Genomic DNA, 20569 nt, shown 5'->3' on the forward strand with positions numbered 1-20569 from the left:
ACAGCAGCCAGTGGCTAGTTGGATACAATGAAGAGTTTTCCTGCCTCACATGTCAACCGCAGCCCTACTGACTGAGCGTTGTAAATGTGTGCACGTGTATAGGCATGCTCATGCGTGCTTGCAGATTTAGGTTTCCTAACTCCTCAGGTGGATGAAGATTAATAAAGGTGGTTAATAAGCCAAAGTCACTGAGGTGGGAGTTGCAGAGAGAGTCTGTGTCCTTCTGCAAAGTCACTAAGAGGAATGGATGCGGATCTAAGTTCCCCCAGAATGATTGCATTTACTTTCTTCATATAGGAGCAAGATTTTTACACTGTGGAACTGGAAAGAGGAGCCAAGGGCTTTGGCTTCAGTCTTCGAGGGGGGCGAGAGTATAACATGGACCTCTATGTTCTGCGCTTAGCAGAGGATGGTCCTGCAGAAAGATGTGGAAAGATGAGGGTGAGTAGAGAGGGGTCCAGGGTGGTTGTACGGATGTCCTCTGTGCTCACTTCTTGACATTCCCACAGCTGAATGTATGGCTCCTGTCATATTTCTTTCTAAAGCATACTTCAAGTGGGTATTTTCCGAATGCCTTTCCTAGTCTTCTTGTGCTTAATCTCTTACGGAAGGCAGATCCTATCACAAGAAACTAGATAGTGCAGAATGCAGAGAGGGCAGGAAATCCAAGCAGCCTATAGATTCTGAGTAGAGAACTCATTCATTCTCTGGTTGGTCACCAGCTGCCTTCCCTTAGCCTCAGAGATTCCCAGTCAACCTTGGACCCCAGCTTGGGGCCAGTAGTTCCATAACGGGGGGGGGGGGGGTTGCTATAGGGGTATCAAACCTTTTGAAATTGTGAAATTACATTATCATCTACCAAATTATACCAGAACCTCAAAATCAAGTTACAAAAAAACCAAACTGTCAAAAATAATTCTCAAAGTTTTGATTTAAGAGTTTTGTGTTGGGCCACACTTTCAGCCATCCTCAGCCATGTGTACCCTCATGCCATGGGCATGCCTAGCCTGAGAACTTGAAAAGACACATACCCAGGGCTCTCTGTTCTCTTTACCTGTGTAATGTTTGTTATTGTCCGTGTGAATTAGATGATTGAGAAGAGACAAATCATAGCATTTAAATAAGTTACATAACTTGAAACACATAGAGAGCCACTACAGCAGAGAAGAGATCATCAGGAAAGAAAAAAGTGAGCTGCCTGAGCAGAAAGGCATACACGTGCATACACACACACACAACATATGCACGCATGCATGCATGTGCACCCACACACAAGCCAAGAGTGAGGATCTCAATTATGTTTATACTTGTTTTTCTATCTTTAAATTTTTCAAAAAGGTGTTTTGGCTTTTTGCTTGCTGTTCTTTTTCTATACATTATTCTGCTTTGTGTGTGTATGTATCTATAGGCATACATGTGGTTGCATACAATAGGATCACTTTCAGGGGTCAGTGCTCTCCTTCCACAGTGTGGTCCCCAGGATCAGATTCTGATCCTTAGACCTTGCGGCCAGTGACTTTGCCTTTATTCATCTCATTGGCCCCAAACTGAGCCTTCTTAATTGAGGATGTAGAGGATAGTTTTGAGAATTAAACAATGAAATATATGACGGGTATTTGGGAGAAACAGTTACTGATAGCATGAAATAACATCATTCTACAGTTGTGCATAGCTCCTAAGACACATTTATCCCATAACTCCTTGAGCTGTGTAGTGTGAGGTTGTTTTCATCTCCCTCTGCAGCTGAAGAACTGAGCAGTGCAGGAGGTTCAAGGGCCATAGAACTGCTTGACAAAGGTGGGATGGGATCCAAGCTCATGGCAGATAGATGGATGGATGGATGGATGGATGGATGGATGGATGGATGGATGGATGGACGGATAGATGGATAGATAGTAGCCCTGACTGTGTTGGAACTCATTATGTAGACAAGGCTGTCCTCAAACTCAGATCCTTCTGCTCTGCCTCCCAAGTGCTGGGATTAAAGGCATGAGCCACCACACCTGGTTTTTCTCTCATTTTCTTATCACAGAATTCTGTAGGTTGATCTATTAGTCAAATTTCAGGACCGGATACCTACAGAAATTAGCCTAAAATGAAGAAAAGCATATTGTGCCGCATAGTCTCAGAGGTTCCTGTTTTGAGGCCTGCTTAGAAGGCAACGTATTATAGTGAAGTAGAAGGATGTGTGACATAGCAAAACTCCTTACCTCACAGGAAGTAGGAACGAGTGAGAGAAAGAGGCCAGGGTCCTCTTCAAGGACATGTCCTCAGTCACCCCACTTCCTTTCATCCCCCCACTGATCAGTATCATTTACAGACTATGAGTCCAAGTCTTCAACATGGGGGCTTTGGGAAACACATTCACCACAGTAGGCACCCCATAACATAAATCAGAGAGAGCGAATGAGCGAGCAAGTGAGAACAAAAAAGACAGAAGACAGTTATTTGTAACTTCTCGACCTGATAGCCTGTCATGTTGACCATATCCTTTTGATTCAAAACAGTCCACTAGTTCTGACTTAAGTCCAGAGTAAAGGACACAACTATCCCTACATGGAGCAGAGATCCTCGGTTTGGGCCATGCTACTCTGTCCTCCTCAGTAATTCCTATTCTCCTTACAGCTCCTTTGCTTCAGTTAGCGCTTAAAGTTATGTAACGTGCTACTTGTATAGTGTTTCTACTAATTGCCTCTCTCTCATTAGAATCTAATTGCCATGAGAGTTTAATATTTTCACTGCTACATCCTAAGCAATAGAAAAAGATCCTGGAATGTGCCTCATGTGTATGTGGGGAATCAATGAGGGCAAGAATTTTAAGTCAAAAAGACGTCCAGAGCTTATGAAAGCCCAGTGTGACCATTTCACTTTGTCTCTTGCTTTGGCAGATTGGTGATGAAATTCTAGAGATCAATGGTGAGACCACCAAAAACATGAAACATTCTCGGGCCATAGAACTGATAAAGAATGGTGGCCGCAGAGTTCGTCTGTTTCTGAGGCGGGGAGACGGCTCAGTCCCAGAATATGGTGGGTCAAACTATGAAAACATCCCCTCCTTCCCTGGCATGACTCCATGAGTTTGTCTCCAGAACGGCAGCAGGAAAGTCCTTTTGTTTCCCTATTCACCAGTGTCTTACCAGCCTCTTGCACCATGTGGTTATTTGCCTCGCTTGTCCTGAAATCTCTACACATTTCATCCTTTGCTTGCTTCCATGGACTGGGGCGTGGCCTAAGACAAGATCTTGATAGCCCCCTTTCTGATAATCAGAGGGAACGTTCTGTCTAGTCCGACCAAGAGCGAAGGAATGTTTGTTGAACTGTGCCAAACTGTTTCTCAGATCCAAATGTTAGCACAAATGACTACAGAGTCCTTTAAAGAAGCAGGTTGCCTGACTGGTGTTGAGGCACAATATCTAGTTGGGTTTGTTTCTTTGTTTGTTTTGCTCTGTTTTGTTTTCTGTTTTGTTTTGTTTTTGTTGTTCCTTTATTGCAGAGGTGTGAAATTTTGAGATATGGGGGGGGGGGGGCTTTGCTCACTTTGTTTAGACTCTGTATATGACAGTTCTCTGTCCCTCTCGACTGGTCTTTTACCCCAAACCAGACCACCTGAGCCCACACGGTCAAACAAACAACAGAAAACAAATGTTGATCTATTAGCCATATGTTTTAAATGCTAAAGGATGAACTAGCTTCCCAGTGCCCATCCTGAGGGAAACACGCTACTATACCTTTCCTATGAGGAAAGCCAGTGATACGGAGAGTTCCTCTATCGTATCTTTATCATAGTTCGAGTAGACAGCAATGCTCTTTACCTAGCTTAGTGTTCTGATGGCAAAATAGTGTATATTGTAATAATTATGTCCTATTTATTTGAAATTCTTGTTTAAAATTTTAGGAAAAAAAAGGAAGCTATGCCCTAGATGTAGGGCTTTTTTTCCCAACCAAAGGTCTACAAAAGTTTCTATAGAAACTGTGATTGAAAGATTCCCATATACATTGGTCCCCTTTATTCGGGATTTATCTGTTATCACCCTCTTTTCTGGACGTCTCTCTGCACAATCCCCAGATGCATTTTGGGCTCAATGAGATGCTCATTGGCAGACATAGTTCAAGGAGGAGAGCGGCTCCTGGGCGGGGCAGCCTTCCCAGGTGTTGGACGTTGGTACGGGTGCACAATATGAGGGGCCTGAGGTAAGGGGGGGACCTTAATGACATCAGGTGCCCTGGTTGCACACTGTGCTGATCTTCTGACCATTAGGTGTACTGATACCACTGAAACTGTGTAACTTGTCTCCCTTTTCTGTCTTCCCTATGCTTCTGTTGGATGTGATATCTCACTTGAGAGTCATCGTCAATAACCTGTGTATCTTCTCCAAACCTATGTCTGTTGCACTGAGGATGAAAATCCAACACTAACAAATGTTCTTTGGGCTAAAAATAAAGATCATTGAAATACATGGTTTTCCACAAAGGGTTGAACATGCCAGGGTTGTGCTACTGTAATGTTTCCATGCGTCATTTGGACTAAATCTCTCTAATTCTATTGATTAGAGTTACAAATGGGTTATAATATGTTAAGTTCCACTATTTTTCTGACTTGACTGGAACCTGCTTCTCTGTGAGGCTATTTTTGTAATGAGTTTTTTGTACTTAATTTAACTGCCACGGTATTGGGTGGGGTGGCGGGAGGGGACTTTGTTCTTTTGTTGTTTATTGTTAATGCTCTCCTATGCCAGCCTGTCATTGTTCCAGTTGTTTGAGGAAAAAAAAAAAGTCACAAAACAAAAAAACAAAAGGATGCATCATCATCTGGGTTTTCGAGTCATCTTACAGCTATCTAAAAACGTCGTTGTTCCAATTGCGGTCTCTGCAGCCCTTGGTGTTGCCTTAGACTCACTGGACAAATAAACTCTCTTGCCCTATGTTAACAAATGAAGGTTTTATTTTTCTGTCTTTCTTGTTATAGGGAATCTAAATGTTCAACTTTTTCTCTTTCTCTCTTTCTCCTCCTCTCTGACTGTTCTTGGTGCTGGGCCCTCCCTCCTACAGCGATGATACCTCCTAATATCGCTGCATGTATGAGAAATGAAAAGCTCGGGGAGGCTTGCTTCTACCTTATGGGCCATAATCAAACTACGGTTTGTAGCTCAATCAATACTAGGTGTTTCTGTGCTGTGGCCTAATTTCCTCATTGCTTCTGCTTAGCTCTATTTTGATATGTTTGGCAATTCATTCTGAGCACCCTGCGTTCTTTGAATTGTAAGTACATGGCTGACCCTGTGGAAGTGTCGCTCTCCCTTGTCTTAAGAACAGAGTGAGAATGTGAGCTAGGTTGACGGCTCTCTAAGTGTTTCTCTCCCCCGAGTGTGGAATGATTGTCTTTTTCCCGGGAGCACCCCCAGCATTTAGACAGAATGAGCTTATCACAGAGCTCTTCCCTGGTAGGTGAGGTTTTGCTGGACAAGGAGAGATTCCTGGTTGTTCAGATGTTTCTCAGCAAACTCTAGCCTGTGAATCAAATCCTGGTCACAGCCTAGTTTTGTCAATAAGTTTTATTGGCATATAGCACACGAATTTTTTTTTAAAAAAAAATGTTTTTGCACCGCGGTGGTCAAGTTAAAGAAGGATTGCTGACGCCAAATAAATGTTAACAGCCCTCCCTTCGCAGGAAAAATAAAGCTAAGACATGCTCTAGACTATATCTCTCTCTTCGTTGAGCCTGTCCTGGGTTTGGAGAGATCCTTCATGAGACAGACTATCTGGTTACTGTTGTCCTAGCTGTCTCATGCAAGACACTGTTAAAGCCCTGTATCCTACGCTGCAGCTCAGCAGCCCAGGTACCTAAAACTTGATAGCTTTATCATTGCAACAAAACATCCTGCTTTGCAAAGCTCTCATAAATTCAAGAAGCTGCCTTAAATGGTTGTAGTGTCAGTTCAGATAGTTTAATGATAAATGAGACTTGCCATGGGCTGTCCAGCGTTTAGATCAGAACTAAGAAGCAGTCCGATGGCTCCGCAGCTCCTGAATATCATGATGGCTGCTTCTTACATCGTAAAGGAAGGTGCTTTTAAACGTAGAGATTTTATAAACCCCAGCTCATCAAAGGTGCACCTAACAACCTATCCCTTTCCCTTTTATCCGGCAGAAAACTTTTTTAAATACAGTTCCTTGGGTTTTTTTTTTTTTAACTTTACTTGAAAGTAGAAAAAAAATAGTTAAATGTAAAAGAAGTAGTTTAATGGACCTTCAAGCAGGTGTCACGTTTGACAGCTAACATCTGTCCCATGTGTTGCCTAGATAACCCCCTTTGCCCAATACCCTGAATCATTTTTTTTAAAGTAGAAGTATGTTTTCTATGACCTACCAAGCAGGAGGACAATCACCACCCACATAAGCCAGCGACTATTTCTAACCCCCAGAGAGCATTCCTCAAGCCTACCCAGGCCCGTGGCCTAGGTTAATTTTAATCAGAACAAGTATTCTTCAAATAAAATGGTATTGGAGGGAAACAGAAGAAAGGCTAAGGCCAGGAAAAGGCTGATGGGTGACCAGGGAAGAGCAGGTGTGGGTCAGGGTGTGGTAGTCCTGAGACCTCTAGACAGACCCTTCAGTTCTGCCTTTTAAAAACTAAAACCATTTATAATTTCTCCAATGGTCTGTCTTCAGGGTCTAGGGAATAGTCAGCTAGATGTTGAAAGCCATAGTGCTAGTTTTTAATCCTAACTAGTCGCAGTAATACTTAAATTAACCAAGATTCATTTGGCTTGGAATCTGCTTTAACGTTTGTTTGTTGTGACTAATGAGTCCGGTGTGGGAGGGAACCGGGGCCAGGAGACACAGGACCTTCTTGTTGAACTGTTGCTCTTGTTTCTCTTCCTGGCAGACCCCAGCAGCGACAGGAACGGCCCCTCCACCGGTGCACAAGGTGTTCCGGAAGTGAGGCCAGGGCCGCCTGACCGCAGACCGCATCCAGCCTTGGAGTCCAATTACCCACCCGATCTTAACAAATCATCACAACATGGGGAAAAGCGGGCACACGCGAAGGATCCAAAAGGCAACAAGGAGCACAGCAAACAACCCAACGAACACCACACCTGGAATGGAACTTCTAGAAAACCCGACAGTGGGGCATGCCGGGCCAAAGACCGGCCACCCGATGCATGGAGAGACGACGCACAGCCAGAGCGGACAGCCACCAACGGACCCAAGAAGCGGTCTCCGGAGAAGCGCAGGGAAGGCACCCGCAGTGCTGACAACACTTTGGAAAGGAGGGAGAAGCATGAGAAGAGAAGGGAGATGTCCCCTGAGAGGAAGCGAGAGCGGTCACCCACCCGAAGAAGAGACAGCTCCCCCAGCCGCCGGCGGAGGTCCCTCGAAAGACTCCTAGATCAGAGACGGTCCCCAGAGCGCAGAAGAGGGGGCTCGCCTGAGAGGAGAGCCAAGTCCACCGACAGGAGGAGGGCCAGGTCCCCCGAGCGCAGGCGAGAACGATCACTGGACAAAAGGAACCGGGACGACAAGGTTGGCCACCGAGAAAAGGAGGAGACTGGTCTGAAGGCTGAAGCTGGGAGAAGTCCCCGAAATCCCCCGGAGCAGAGAAGGCGGCCTTATAAAGAATGTAGCACCGACCTCAGCATCTGAGACTCCGGTGCCATTGCAACCTTTACCGTGTCAAAGGTTCTAAGAGGAAGGTCGCAAACATGAAATAATTTAGTTTCTTACCCGAGGAAGCATCTACACCTGAAGAGACCTATGAATAGTGATGGACATTTTATGCATTTGAAATCTTATAAGAAAAAAATATATATGAAAAGTCTTGTGCCTGATGTATAATATTAAAGAAAGTATTTTTAAATGCATACTTTTTTTTGAAAATTATTTGCCAAAATGATGGCCCAAAGGGATGTATATTTTGTTTCTTCACAAGCTATAGAATTGTTGAGAATTGTTCCCTCTTTGGGGCAAGCTATTTCTCTTCTAGATAAACGGAGCTGTGGTCTTGTCCTCTAAGTAAATGCAGTTAAATTTAACTCAATATAAACCGTTAGACGTGAACTAGTGCTGTACTGTAAACCCTTGTTTTTCAGAAACACAGAACACAAAAAGGCAAACTTCTACTTGTACAAACTGAGGGCCGTTAGGGTGGACTAGGGTGGCCAAGCTGCATGACAAGAACAGTACTGCAAATGAAGGGTATTCATGACGACAGCGCACAGCGCTAAGAAACTTTGTGATCTCAAGTTATAGTTGCTTCAAAGAACGGTTTGTGCTCTCCCTGGCCCAGGAAGGTGCAGAAACAAGACGTTTGGCTGCCATGAACCCAATACAGCCATAGCTCAGATGGTCAGGTTCATCAGCTCCACCACAGACTACATTTCCCATACAGCAGTGCCCATCACAACTTGTCAGCCTCTAGAAGGAACAGACAAGCTGCTTCTGGGCTGTGTGGTCCCATAGGAAGCTGAGTAGATGGAATGTAGGACCTTGTGCCTCTGGGATCAGGGAGATGTAAATGTCTCCAACATGAAAAGAGTGCCCTCCCCCAGTGTTTAGCACTAGCTCATGGTTGCTTTCTGCTGAATGGGAGCAGAGGAGTGGACTTTAGTGGAGGAAACCTCTGTTGTGATATTTCAAAGCATTGGGGTTGCTTATTCCCAGAATAGCTGATGATGCACTTTGAAACCGCAACCAGGTCTTCAGGATTGACTGATGAGCAAGGCAGAGAGCGATAGCACCAACAGTTCTTGATGTGCTGGGAAACCTCCATCCTCAAGACCCCGTTCTTTATATTTGGGGGGCAGCAAACTAAAATGTAAAGGTTTTTCTTTCTACAATAGACCCATTTCTCTGAAGCCTCTGAAGGTGCGGTTGGGTCAGCGGTAGCCCTGAGAAGCGGTTTAAGTGGATTACTGCCTAGCTGAGCCAAAGTGTTTGCGTGTACCTGTTGGAGCTGCGGCACACCGCTGCTGACAGTGCACTCATATTTCTGTCGTACTGTTTTGCATTTTCCATTCAGACACAAAAACTTTGCAAGTCAATCACTGTTGTTCCCACGGTACTGTATTAGGGAAGGGGAGAAAAAAAGACAAAAAAAAAAAAACAGAAGAAGAAAACCAGCCAATTATTGTATGTAGAGTTTAAAATTGTAATTAATAGAGCCTGTTGGAAAAAAATAAACAATTGTTGCCTTTTTTGTATAAAAGAGAATTTATGACAAAAGTCTAGCTTTGAGGAATGTAATGTGTGTTTCTATTTCTGAATATGAACACATTGATTCTGGGGAATATACTATAAACTAAATCAGGTATGTAAAGTTGTCTAAAATGGGAGACTATATAAGTATCACTAAAGCTTTAGTTTGTTGGGGCTGTCGTCTCTCCATGGAGAGCCTGCTCATGAATAGTCAAGCATCCATTGCGTTCTCTGTTCTTCCCTCATTTATTTCTTGCTTAATGCTCTTTCTGTGTTGATGAAAAAGCAGCGTGTGGGCCAATCTTTTTATAAAACACTATGCACATATAAATATTACAGTGTTCATAGCTTTATTTGATTTAGGGCTTATACATCACATTACACTGAGTAGCTATGGTCATGTGGACCTGACCAAAGTTCTTTTCCTGAATCAAACCCAATGTACATTGTGTAGCTAAAGGGGGCGGGGAGTCTGATAATCATCAGAGTTTTTGCTACAAGCATATAGTACTAATGCTGAGGAAGGCTACAATGAATGGCAATGTTTATTTCATCAGTTTCCTGAGAGCCACCTTGGAGGTGTTACACTTGAGGCTCTGCCGCTGGGTTTTTTCTCACTACTTCTAGCTCAGTCCATTATGTGACTGGTTCATTTTCTCGGTCACAGTCTATGGGTATTAAGTAAGAGTCAAGGATGACTTTTGTATTGCATCTGGAAGTTAACATCAAGATGCCCTGCCTCATTGTAAGAGATGGTATTCAGCATTTAAAATCAGTGCTACCCACCTGAGCCTGGCTCAGTTTGTGAGGAATTTTGCTGTAGCAATGTAACCTTCATTCCGTACATCAGACTTCATATGAAAGTATTGTGCTTTCAAAGTACAGAAAACTAGACACTAAGCAGAAAAGTAAAATTCTCTTCAGTCTGTTGTAACCTGTATGGGAAGCTGAGTCTTGTGAGCCTTTTCTCCCCAACCTTCCACTTCACGTAAGAGTGTTGGTGAGAGGTGTGATGGATGAGTATTTTGTATGAAAAAATCAAACCATTAGGATCTCCCCCGCCCTGCCCTCTGCTATACAACTGATGTCTGAAAGAATGTTCAGAGGTGGGAGGACTCAATAGCCTACTTGTATTTTTTTTTTAAAGTTTCTTTTATGAAAGATTTTTTAATGCATTTTTGCTGTAAAAAATATATATATGGAAGTGAAAGCATTCCATAACCACTATTGCTTCTGGATTGATAACTTTTTTGTCTCCATGTGGTCTCAGATGTATCAGGGTCAAGGAATCACTTGAGGGCCCATGACTGCAAATACTGAAACAGTATTCTGTCCATGAAAAGAAGCTGTGTCTTCGTTGTGGAAAAGTGCCTTGCTATTCAAAGCATGGTACATGACCCAGCTGCCTCATGATTGCTAGGGGTGAGGGTGATATTAGTGAAGATCTCAGACCCCACTCCAGACTTCCAGGGTCAGAATGTGCACTTAGCAAGATCCTCTCCCAATGCTTATGCACAGGAGAACTTGAGCTAGAGTGCAGACACCTAGTAATAGCAAATTCTGTAGAACCCAGAGAAGAGTCTCTTCCTTAGGGTGTGCTAGCTGGTCAGGAGGTCCCTTGCTCTCTAGAAGCCTCCCTCCCTCCCCTCTAAAGGAGCATACCTCATAGAGTTGGTCAGGCTAGGTGCCAAGCAGACGCTCCTCAGTAAGTGACACTGCTGGCAGATAGCACTTCTTTAGGTACAAAACCAGCAAGTCATGCAGCTGTGCTAGGGACAGATGTGATGAGCTGCTCATCTTGAGATGTGTAACCAAAATGCTGGGTTTGGAGACAGACAATCAGTCTCCGAGCTTAACTTGAAGGTGAATACGTAGGAGGAGTTAAGACCGTGCCTCCTTGGTGGGGAGAGCTTATAATTTGTGGAGGGGAAAGAGAATGAAGGCATGAAAGACACCAAGTAGGGAGGCCCAGGGCCCTGTAATAAGGGGATCTAGCCAGATGGAGGGAAAGCGGCAATTGCATAGACCAAGAGAAGAAAAGGACTTAGCTGGTGACAGGAGGGGATAGTGCTAGTGCAGGCCATATGAAATCGGTGAACACATATGCACTTGACCTCACCATGGAGCATCACATATACAGTTCCCTTTCACTGCCAACTCATTTTGTATGACAGAACCCCTCGGATTTTCCTAAAGTGCCTGAGTTCCTCCATCTTCAAAGAGGGTTGCATAGTATAAGCATTCCCGCAGTCCAGCTCCTTTTGCTCCCTTATGCTTTATTTTGTCCCCATCATGGTAACTATGGACATTGCTTCTTTCCTATCTTGGAAGATGGTATCCAGCAGTGGTCCTCAGCTTAACCAATGATTGAAGCTATTTTTGTAAAGCCTTTATGTCCAAAAGTTCTTTAGCTGCCATAAATACCCACACTGAAAAGGATGTCCTGAAACTCAATTACAGCTATCTGCATTTTCCTGCTGGTGACCAAGCAGAGTCCATCTCTGAAGTTCTGCATTAATCTTGAAAGGAATAGAGCTTTCAGAGTCTCTGATTATGTGGCGGCACCATCAGCGTGAGTGTCTCGTACAATCAAATGGAGGTGAATTTACAAGAACAGAAGCTCCCAACATAATTATTTGGGGTATGTTTTGCAGTGAGGGACCTCATACGAGCCATTGGAACAAGTCTCCATGCACTGGGATCATCACTAGGGCCAATGGGGTGTAATAGGACTTCATTGGTGCAGGCATTTGGTGGTAACTGAATTCAGAGCACTTAAGAGGTCATCCAGACAGGATTAAATTACATTGTAGAGTATGTTCTCCAGCACAGCATATAATGGCCTACGTCGACTAGATAGTTTGTTGTAGTGTGTCTTGGTATGGTATACAGAGCCTGCAGCTACAGACACTTTCCTAGTAAGCATTGATAGTTTATGCTTCTGTGAATAAATTTTCTTTGACCTCAAGATTATAGAATTGAAGAGAAAATGGAAAGTCTGCTACTTTGTACACACATAATAACCAAGGCTGTTTCCCAAAGACAGTTTGTTGGGCGTGCATTTATTGAAAACCAACTCTAGCAAGTAGGAACACCTGATTGGTGGGAAGAGCTTATAGTTGGGTGGGAGGGGAGAATCAAAAAACAAAACCAAATGCACAAAAGACCAAGTAGAGCCCCAGAGCCCTGTCCTGGTGAAGCAACGGGATGGAGCCAGAGTGAGGAAAGTGGCAATTGGATAGACAAGAGAAGAAAATGATGTACGTCGTCACAGAAGGAGCATAATATGGACCGAGGTGGAGGTTAGAGGTCGTGTGATCCAAATGGCAGGATCGCCCGACCTTGTTCCCAGTTTCCGACTTCAACAGGACACCGTTGGGAGTGTTTACAGATCCGCTGCTGGATCGCATGTCTCTAGGGGAAGGAGACGTGGACAAGTTAGGTTTAAGTTTGAGAAAGCTGATGTCAGAGCTTCATGACCCACAGACTGAAGGAGGAGGGCAGGAGTCCTCTGGTGCTCCTCCTGTACCTGTTACCATGGATCTCACTCGAGAGAATACAAGAGCGGTTCATCTGGGCCCAGGCCCACCTACTCTTTTCGTAGAAAAGAATTCTTTTTCTTTCCAGTCTGCATATTCATTACTTCTTGTCCGTGTACAGGTAACTTATCTCATTTTCTTGAAGCTTACAAACCAATACCTTACTACCCTCTTTCATATTCAGGCATCGGAGCTCATAAACCTTGTTGGCATTCTTCTTTTTACTGTTTGGGTTGACCACATCTCTGCTGAGCTGCAGAAGCATGTCCATGCACTGTGCAATGCTTGCCAGACAGCTCACATTTGAGTATTGGACAGGAAGATGTCTGATACTGCATTTTGAAGATGTTTAAATTTATTAAAGTAATGCAGACTTTTAATAAAATACTCAAATATTTCAGGAGATTATAAAGAGAAAGGTGGCGTTCTTTGTGACTAGTCAGTTCCAATCTCTGTTTATAACTTAGAGTTGCCAGAAGGCATTCGCGGGTAAGATGTTGGTTTCCAAATTTCTTCTACAAGACTGAATGAGATGAGTCAGGTACAAAGACTGTATTCTCTGAAGAAAAGGATGAAGGGGATTGGGAATTGAAAGAGGAGCGGCAGGGCAGTTAAAGCATGGAGAAGCTGGTAGCAGAAACAATTAGGAAAAGCGTTCACAACTCCAGCCTCTGCTCTCGTCAGGGAGCAGATCCCAAAGCTGCACCACAAAGTGAGCCAGATGGCTCTGGCAATGAGCTTCAGTCTCAGAAGAAACAGAGCTCACAAACCTGAATCTCAGTGTGTGTTTTCATCATAACTCTCCCTCTGGATTCATACTTAGCCCCAGAGGAGAAATCCATGGCAGCATCCCACATGTCTCAGAGAGCTAGGCCCAGGCGCCATCTTGACAGTGCTTCTGTCATTTAAGACTGAGCTACTCTGGTGTTTTAGAGTTTCTATTGCTGTGAAGAGACACCATGACCACAGCAACACTTATAAAGGAAAAACTCTTAATTGGGGTTGGCTTACAGTTTTCGAGGTTTAGTCAGCTGTCATGATGAGACGTGGCAGCACGTAGACGACAGATATAGCAGCACTCAGACAGACATGGCAGCACTCAGACAGACATGGCGGCACGCAGACAGACGGTGGCACACAGACAGATATGGTGCTGGAGAGGTAACTGAGAGTTCTACATCCTGATCTATACACAGGTGACAGGAAGTGAACTGTCCCAACTGGGTATAGCTTGATCTTATATGAGACCTCAAAGCCCACCCCCACAGTGACACACTTCTTCCAACAAGGCCACACCACCTAATAGTGCCACCCTCAAAAGGCCAAGCAAACACATGAGTCTATGGGGGCCATACCTATTCAAATTACCATGTCTGGGGACTTGAAACTGAGGGTCAGTTGTAAATGAGGCCACCTGGAAACACTGTGCAGTATCTCAAGGGGAATGACCACCAAAGGGCTAGGGGAGATGAGAAGGCATGGGGAAGCATCAGCTCTCTGAAGCAATGCCAGTGACTCTGCACTCTGAGTAAGCTTGATTGTCTGTGGGGAAAGGAAATGAGAGCTCCAAGCCCATAACTGACAGTCACGGGAGCTCCGAGCCTGCCTGCCTTCTACAAATGGTTGGCTGTGGGGAAGGATTTAGAGCTCTGGGCTTAGAGGTTCAGCAAACTGCTGGATTCCCACAGTCTCAATTCGGAAAGCTCTGAGACCATCAGGTGGACTGCCGGTTCTCTGAGCTCTTCAGCTCCAGGGCAGAGATCTGTCATTTGCCTTTTTCACAGTCAGATAGGTGGCACCCCTCGACTGGGATGTTTGATTCCTCTGCATGCACAAAATGGCTACTCCGGAATTCACAGACTGCCCAGCCCATGGTCCACAAAACTCATTATGATGAATAGTAACTCCCTGGTATCCAAGGAAAGGAAGCTTCAGAAATAAATACAACCCAGATGCTGGAAACATACCCCTGACCACCTGGCCCTAACCTGCAGTGTGCCAGAAGAAAACAGGAACTATGGCAGACTCCAGCTACAATCCATTGCTCCCATTCTGTAGTATGGAGCTGCGGGCCGTGTTCCTGCCGCCCTGCTCCCAGCTGCCTGGCTAGTTTATGCCCCAAAATAACAACACACAAACTGTATTCATTTAAACACTGCCTGGCCCATTAGTTTCAATCTCTTTTTGTCTAATTCTCACATCTTGCTTTAACCCATATTGAGTAATCTGTGTAGTACCACGAGGTGGTCGCTTACCAGGAGAGATCTTAACCTGCGTCTGTCTTAGAGAGGAGAAGCATGGCGACTGTCTAACTTCCCTTCCCAGCATTCTGTTCTGTCTACTCCACCTATCTAAATCCTGCCCTATCAAAAAGCCAAGGCAGTTTCTTTATTAACCAATGAGAGTCCTCCATCACCATTCCTCAAACACATCTACTTGATTATAGTATTAGAGGACTCAGAAGTTTCTCCAATTCTTTTTTAATTGATTCTTGGAGAATTTTGTTCATTGTGTTTTGAGATATGCATCCACACCATTCCTCCAGACCCAAACTCTTTCTCAATCCACCATACTCTGTGTTATCTTCCCCCCCCCCACCAAGCATCAAGTCCAATTTGTATTGCCCACAAATTCTGGGATATGTGACCTTCCAGTTGATATGTGAACTTCCAGTTGTGACCAAAGACAACATTTTTCCCCCAGAAGCAATTAGGACATTATTAATTTAAAAATCCTTCCTTTTTGGAAACAATAACTCTAAAGGTCTTATAAATAAAATCTCCCATAATACTGTTTTCCAGATTCCCTGATACTTGGTATTTGTCAGGATCCTCTGACCCTGGCTCTCCATACATTTTATCCTTTTGCGAAAATGTTTTTTCCTCAGAAAATATAGTGTGTCAACTTCCCCTCCCTCTACTCCTCTCATCCTCTCCCCAATTCCCCTCCCATCCAGATCCACTCCCTTTCTGTCTCTCTTTAGAAAACAAACAGACTTCTTCTAAGGGATAATAATAAAATAAAAGATAAAATAAATAAAAAACTAACACATCAAAACCGGACAAAATAAACAGAAACAAAAAGAGCCCAAGATATAGCACAAGAAACAGAAACCCACTCATTCATGTGCTCAGAAATCCCATAAAAGCACTAAACTGGAAACCATAAGATATATACAAAGGACCTGGTACATACCCATGCCGGCCCTGCGCTTGCTGCCTTGGTCTCAGTGAGTTCATATGTGCTTTGCTCAGGAAGATTGAGAGGACCTTCTTTTCTTTGTGTCCTCCATCTCCTCTGGCTCTTACACTCTTGCCACCTTCTCTTCACAGGCTTTCCTGAGCCCTGAGGGCAGAGATTTGATGGAGAAAGTCTGTTTAGGGCTGAGTGTTCCAAGGTCTCTAACTCTCTGTGGTCTGGCTGTGGGTCTCTGCATTTGTTCTGTAAGCAGATTTGTTCTGTAAGCAAATGGCTGAGCAAGGCACTGTTCTTTGAGTATAGCAGAATGTTATTAGGAGTCATTTTATTGCTACTTTGTTCTTGTTTTTTTTTTTGTCTTGTTTTTTTTTTTTTGTCTTTTCTTTTTTCTTTTATTTTGTTTTGCTTTTACTCAGAAAAGCTTTGTAACACCACTGCATTAGCATACCTTGCAAGCAGGCCACCATTGTAGATCAAAGGGTTTGTGGCTGGCTTGGTGTTTATGTTTCTCCTTTGGTAGTGTAAAGTACCTTCCTGTACCAAAGATACTAGAACCTAGGGGCAAAGGTTCTATGCAGGCACCAGCTCAACTTCTGTATGTTTAATGAGTTGTGTAGGTGCTGTCTTCAGCAATGGGGCTTGCCATCCACTTGTGGAGAACCAATCTATAGTCTTGGTAACAGCCTGGGTGATTTTAGGGTTCCCACGGAACCCCTTTGGAGAAACATTCTTAAAGAAGCCAGTAGTTCTTCAGCTGAGGGTTGGATTTTATACCCACCTTGCCTCTCCATGCTGAGATCTGGTATGGCTTCATCTTGCACAGGTCTTGTGTATGTTGTCACAATCATGAGTTCGTATGGACAGCTGCTCTGCTGTGTTCTGAGGGCATTGTCTCCTCATATTCATTTACTGCCTCTGGATATTTCCTTTCCACCCTCTTCTGCAATGATCTCTGAGCCTTGGGAGGAGAGGATGTGAAATACACGTCCCATTAGGAATGAACATTCTACAGTCTTTTATTTTCTACACCTTGGTTGGTTGTGGGTTTCTGTGTTCACTACCACTGAGTACTGCAAATAAAGGGGACTGAAAGATGCATTAATTGATGAGTATAACCCTAAGCCATTAGGAGTTGGTATAATACTATATCCACTTAGCAGAATAATGATAGCAGGTTCTTCCTTGGGGCCTGAAACCTGTCTAGACACAGGTTCTTGGCATGACAGTGTTGCCAGGTGGGTTTATCATGTGCAATATGGCTTAAATCCTATCAGAAAATTATAGGTTACTCCTATGATGTTCTTGCTACTATTGCATCTGTGGACACATCTTCAACAATTTTTAATCTTCCTTTTAACCTTTTGTCTGTTGTCAATATTTTTGACATTTTTACTTTATTTTTAAAAAATATTTCATGTTTTTATCTTCTGTATCTAGTTTTACTTATGTACTCTTTATTTTGTAAGCAGGGTTTATCTTTTTTCTTCCTCATATACTTTTTTCTTTTTTTAGCCTTGCAGTATTATTTCTCTTTTATTGCTCCTGCTTCAATTATTTCACTAATTTTCTCTTATTAAATTTTAACCTCATAGGTTATTCTTCAGTGGTTTTTACCACTTTCTTGTTGGTGGTGGTTGATGATGTAGTAGCTGTCTTTTTTTTTTTTTATTTGGATGATGTTACCTTTACAAAGTATTTTGTTTTCTCCTTGAACAGTAAGGTGTAGTGATTAGCTGTGGGCTGGCTTCCCGCCACCCTATGCCCCAAAATAATTACACGGAAACTGTATTCTTTTAAACACTGCCTAGCCCATTATTTTCCGCCTCTTACATCTTGACTAACCCATATCGAATAATCTGTGTAACACCACGAATGGTGTCTTACTGGGAAAGATTCAGCACATCTGACCTGGTGGCTGGCTTCATCACATCTGGCATCATCTCTGAGGAGAGGCACGGCAATCTGCCTAACTTAAGAGAGGCGTGGCATCTGACTGAGCCATCTACCTCACTTCCTTCTTCCTGTTCTGTCTACTCCACCCACCTAAGGGCCGGTCTATCAGATGGGCCAGGCAGTTTCTTTATTAATTATCCAATGAAATCATCAGATAGATAGAAGACACACCTACATCAGTAAGGCAGCTCACTAAAAGACCCTATATAAGACAGAAGAAATACCTATCCTAACAATGATGTAAGCTGTAACATAGAAACAGGAGTTACCAGGTGTAGTGGCACACTGACATAATCCCAGCACTCAGATCTGTGACGTGGAAGATGAGCATGAGTCCAATCTGGATGACATAGTGAGACTTTCTCTCAAATAAATAAATAAATAAATAAATAAATAAATAAAATAGAAGCTGATCAACATGTCTCCTCTAAAAGTTTGTAACTTTAAAATTGAATTCAAATTGAAATGTTTAATGCTAAATAATTAAAAAGCTTAATATTAAAAGTCATTAATTACCCTATGGAGGATTAAAGCAAATATAAATGAGTAAAGATGTCAAGGTATGGATAAGAAATTAAACAATTTAAGTGATAAAGAAATGGAGATAATTAAAAAAGAATATTGGAAATGAACAGCTTGATAATTCAAATGAAGACTGAAATGAAAAGCATTGACTAATAGATTGATAGATAAGATCGAGTGAGGGATGAATATCAGGGATTGAACAAAAGTTTGAAGAATTATTATATTCAAATATTTAAAAAGAAAAAAATAACTATAATATTTAAGTCCTCTGAGACATCACTAAGAATCTAAATCTAGGCTGGGTAGTGGTGGTATATACCTTTAATCCCAGTACTCTGGAGTCAGAGGCAGGTAAATGTCTGAGTTCTAGGCCACTCTGGTCTACAGAAAGTGTTCCAGAACAGCCAGGGATACACAGAGAAAACCTGACTTGAAAAAAAGTCTAAATCTGTATGCCTATGATGTTGAAGAGAACGTAAATAGATACTAAAGACATAGAAAATCTATTCAGTGAAATTATGGTTTAAAAAAAGTTCCCCAAATCTAGGGGAGAAATAGGCCTTCGAGTACAGAAAAGTCCCCAAAAGATGTTACCAGAAAGGAAATACCCCATGCCATGGTTTAATTAAAATAACACAGACGCAAAACAAGTAAGGAATTGCAAGAAAAGTGTCGTTATTTACAAAGTCAAACCTATGAGAGCAGTAGTGGACCTCTTCAGCAGAAATGAAAAACCAGGAGCATATGTGCTATGACATTTCAAACCATGAAACAGAATAATCCCCATCAAGATTATTCTATCCAGCGAAATTATCCTTCAAAGTCCTCCCATGCTAAGCATAAATTGGAACAGTTCATGACCACTCAGCCAGAACTGCAGAGAATACTTGAAGGAAATCTACACAGATATGAAGGTGATAGATATGCATGATTGTGAGAGTTTGGGGAAGTGTAATCCTCACAAGGCTCTCTATGAGAATTAGGAAAGGGTCAGAGGGTGCTAACTCACTCAAACAGAAAACCTCCAGGGTTATAGAGAAATTAAGAACAATTTTTCAACAATAACCTTAAGTGTAAAGTCTTAAATTTTCAATTAAGAGATGTAGACTTATAGATTGAACTTAAAAAATTAGATTTAACTGCTTCCTGCCTGTAAACACCCTCCTTGGCAAAAGACATGTAGAGACTGAAAGCCAAAAGATGGAAAATGAAAACTCAAGTAATCGGGGCCTGGAAATAGAGAGATGGTAATAGTTTATCTGACAAAACTGACTTTAAGATAAAACTGAAAAAAAAAAATTGGAAGGTTATAACATAGGGAGCAACACATCAAGAAGACTTAATAATTGCAAATATAAAACTCCAGAGTTAAAAGTGAGCATCAATTAGACTTATTACATATCTACAGAATTATTACAACCAGCAGCTATGAAGTACAAATTTTCAGTAGCCTATGGAAAAATTTCAAAAATAGATTACATTAAAAGTCAAAGAACAAGTCTTAACACACGCAAAAGTCATCTAACCGTGTTCTTTATTAATTGCCAAATCATAATAAGGGAAAACTATAACCAATAGGAAGAAAACCTACACAGACTCATGAGGATTGTTCATGGGTTCTTTAATAAGTTGAGGAGAGGGATTAAAAAAGCTCTTATAATCAAATTGAAATGAAAACACAATTTACCAGATCCTTTGTGATATAATGAAGGTTGTTTTAAGAGGGAATCCATAGGTATAGATATTTACATTTTAAAATCAGTCAAGTTATGCAGCCAATGATCTTAGGAAAATAAGGACAAACCCAGCCCCAAATTGGTAGAAATAATAAAAATCAGGGCAAAAACAAAATCAGTGAAGTAGATAGCAAGAGGGGAAAACATTATCAACAAAGTAAAAATTTGTCTCTTCAGAAATGTTAAAAATGCTGCAAGATCCCCCACAGAGCAGCCGCAAGTGGCGGGGTGAGCTGGTCCCGCCATGCAGCAAGCGGCTGGGCAGGCGGCAGTAAGTCCCCAGAAGGTGCAGGTTCCCAGTGGTGAGCAGCAGGCGGGCATGTGGGTGGGAGACACGTGGGCAGACACATTGTATGGAATAGAATTGGATATTTATTACTTAAAGGAGGGAGGGAAGGGGAGAGAGAGAGAGAGAGAGAGAGA

General features: G+C 42.6%; 1 protein-coding gene across 13 annotated transcripts in view; it reads left to right on the forward strand.

Annotated features, from left to right (window-relative positions):
• The window catches only part of Magi1 (membrane associated guanylate kinase, WW and PDZ domain containing 1), a 609686-nt gene extending 600160 nt beyond the window's left edge, over nt 1-9526 (forward strand). For 11 of the 13 annotated variants that reach the window (XM_038317854.2, XM_038317858.2, XM_038317862.2 and 8 more), the window contains 3 exons: nt 298-441; nt 2889-3027; nt 6887-9526. In XM_038317854.2, the coding sequence (XP_038173782.1) occupies nt 298-441; nt 2889-3027; nt 6887-7644 (1041 nt within the window). In that variant the 3' untranslated portion in view covers nt 7645-9526. Of the gene's footprint in view, nt 1-297; nt 442-2888; nt 3028-5049; nt 5139-6886 lie in introns of all 13 variants that reach the window. The other 2 variants (XM_038317865.1, XM_038317867.1) reach the window with 1 other exon arrangement.
• The last annotated feature ends 11043 nt before the right edge of the window (nt 9527-20569 follow it).

The sequence above is a fragment of the Arvicola amphibius genome, chromosome 2, assembly GCF_903992535.2.
Source record: "Arvicola amphibius chromosome 2, mArvAmp1.2, whole genome shotgun sequence".
Taxonomy (NCBI): Eukaryota; Metazoa; Chordata; class Mammalia; order Rodentia; family Cricetidae; genus Arvicola; species Arvicola amphibius.